The sequence below is a fragment of the Phanerochaete carnosa genome (assembly GCF_000300595.1).
Source record: "Phanerochaete carnosa HHB-10118-sp unplaced genomic scaffold PHACAscaffold_817, whole genome shotgun sequence".
Classification (NCBI taxonomy): Eukaryota; Fungi; Basidiomycota; class Agaricomycetes; order Polyporales; family Phanerochaetaceae; genus Phanerochaete; species Phanerochaete carnosa.
This window is the reverse complement of record NW_006768444.1, coordinates 1-2456: the sequence shown is the minus strand read 5'-3', so window position 1 is coordinate 2456 and position 2456 is coordinate 1. Positions and strand designations below refer to the sequence as shown.

General features: G+C 51.9%; 1 protein-coding gene across 1 annotated transcript; it reads right to left on the bottom strand.

Annotated features, from left to right (window-relative positions):
* Positions 1-24: 24 nt before the first annotated feature.
* Positions 25-2232, bottom strand: PHACADRAFT_203082 (uncharacterized protein; the record flags this gene model as incomplete). Its single annotated transcript, XM_007403162.1, has 14 exons — positions 25-129; positions 184-372; positions 421-450; positions 504-549; positions 606-707; positions 761-784; positions 839-1004; positions 1061-1257; positions 1311-1408; positions 1467-1480; positions 1543-1655; positions 1714-1810; positions 1869-2019; positions 2080-2232. Coding segments are annotated over 14 exons (1485 nt in total), but the record flags the coding sequence as incomplete, so codon positions are not given.
* Between the last annotated feature and the right edge of the window lie 224 nt (positions 2233-2456).

Here is a 2456-nt window from a genome sequence, read left to right as displayed (position 1 = left end):
TACAAGCCGAAGCCCCAGAAGTACGCACAGAGCAAACAAGAACGCAAAGGGCATCGAGTTGTTGTTCCCCGACGCAGTGATAATCGCCGAAGTGACGAACGGCCCTATGAACGCAGACGTCTTACCGATCTGCATCCACCTATCAGCACGTCACACTGCACGCAGAACCACAGACCGACTCACGACCGAAAACAGCGCGAAAAAGAGGAACATCTGCGGGAGGGGCGACACCTCACTGATCATCGTCTGGCTGTAAGCGTACCACGGGCAGACCATGAGGCCATAGTATGCCTGGTATAGCCATATCTCCCAGACATGCTTGAACCCGAACTTGGTGGTGTGTACACCGGCGAGGCCCCAGATTGTCAGGACCTAAAGGGGGTGAGAAGCTTAGGTGGAGAAAGAAGACGCCGGGCATACGATGATCCAGAAGACGTTGAAGCAGAGCATCTACGTTCGGTACGTTAGGGCACGCATGGCTTGAAGGTGGAAGGTGTGTCCACCTTCTTAGTTGAAATCCGGAATTTCTTCTGAACTATCCAGAAGACACTAACATAATCGTTTAACGTTTAACACTTATCTAGGGTTGAGCGAAAATTACGCACTAGATCCCGATACCTTGGGTCACAATACCCACAATTAAGAGTAGCGTAAGTTGTAGAGTGGAGTAGGATACAACGCTATTCTGCAGCGTCGCAATGACCGTTCTGTCGACCCAAGTTAGGCGTGTAGTTTATCACGAGTAACGGTAAATACTAACACGGTCGTGTTTAACACATCGCCCCTGAGAACATTCCTGTTAGCTCGCCACAAGATTCAGCAGCGGATGGCAACTCACATCAAAAAGTAAAATATAAGGTAGAGGAACGTCTGCTTCAGTCGCATACATTCCCTGAACGCTACATAGGTTTGCTTGAAACCGATGATCAACAAGGACGTTCCTCGTGGGAGTGTTAGACCTGGCCTTCGCTTCTCCAGGAAGAACCAAGGCAAGGCGCAGAGCACTAACACAATGCATAGTCAGCCGCAGTTTCCAGTGCAATCGCGGATGATAGCCTACACCAGACACCACCAGAGAATGCAATAAGCACACTGAACGCTTTCGTGTTGTTCTCGGTGCTGGCGCTGGATTTAATACCCTTCAGGATGCCAACCATAATCGCCAGGATGACAATCTCCCCCGCAGAGCAAACGGCGAACGAAACGTTTGAGATCCGGTTGCGAGCAAATGATTCATAGTCGGCGTGCTCCTGAATGCTGGGAGTGCGATTATTATCAGCTGAGCAGAAGTTTACTGTACGCACACTCACGATTTTGTACCGTCGTCTACCTGAGCCGCGGACTCCTTCACTTCGGGGAGGTCACGCGCCAGGCCCGGGAACGCGGCAGTCCAAAAAGTTAGCGAACACTGCGCAAAATCAGCATTTTACCTCCGTTTCCGATGCGACCCTTAAAAAAAGTCGCACCTGATAAGCAATGACTACAAAAGCGCCGATGTATCAGAAACAGGAGATAAGGACAGAACAGTCGTGCGCGACTCACGGCCGAGAATGTACAGAACCACCCCCGCCGGCCACTTGGACGGGTCCTGCACGCCCAGCCAGGCAAAGGAGACGGCGACGGCGAGGATGGTGAAGAAGATTGTGATATTCGGTCTGGTACGGTTTGTGTGAGTGCGCTGCGTGGAGGGAGTGCAGTAGAGGATAAACAAACCTCCAGGTGCCGTAGTCCGCCCAAGATCCAATGAGCAATAACACGGCAGCTTGCAAAGCAAAGCTGATGCCGTTCGTCAAAAGGACGATGGAGTTAACTATAAGAGAGCGTTTTGAACATCAGGGCTGGCGCTCTTGGAATGGGTATCGTCTTACTGTCTCGCACTCGCCCCATGAAGGGAAGAACACAGCCGCCGCTGCCGCAGGGGGTCGTAAACGGTGGTTGGCTCGGGTCGTAGCCAGCTAGGAATAGCAAGTTCTGAAATTGTGAAGGACCATAATTGAACCCAGAGAGCCCGTTGTTGCCCTGAGGTGTATCGTAAGCTCAGCGCACTGCGTCCTGGAGCATTGCAAAGAATGAACGTACAATATAATATATGTAAAAGGCCCACAGCTCAGTACGTGTGGTTGCCCACTGAACCCGACGGGCACTGGGTTTGCTTTCGAACGTGGGCTCAGTGAGCTGGGGTTGCTCGACCTCGGCCTCGATGCTCTCCTTGTCCTTTTCTGCGTCTGACATGACTGTCACTCGCAAACTGCACTCTGGTGGAGCCCTCTCAATGCTCCCATGTGCGGTCCGGTCATTATTTGATCTTTTCTCGGCGCTGGCTGAAATGAGGGTGCTTCGATTTTTCAATCATTAGAGATTCCCTGCAAGGCAGGCGTCTGAGACGGAGCCTGGAGACATCTGATGGCGCTGATCTCGCTGCCGCATCCAACAATACATCGGAGACTAGGAGTCTA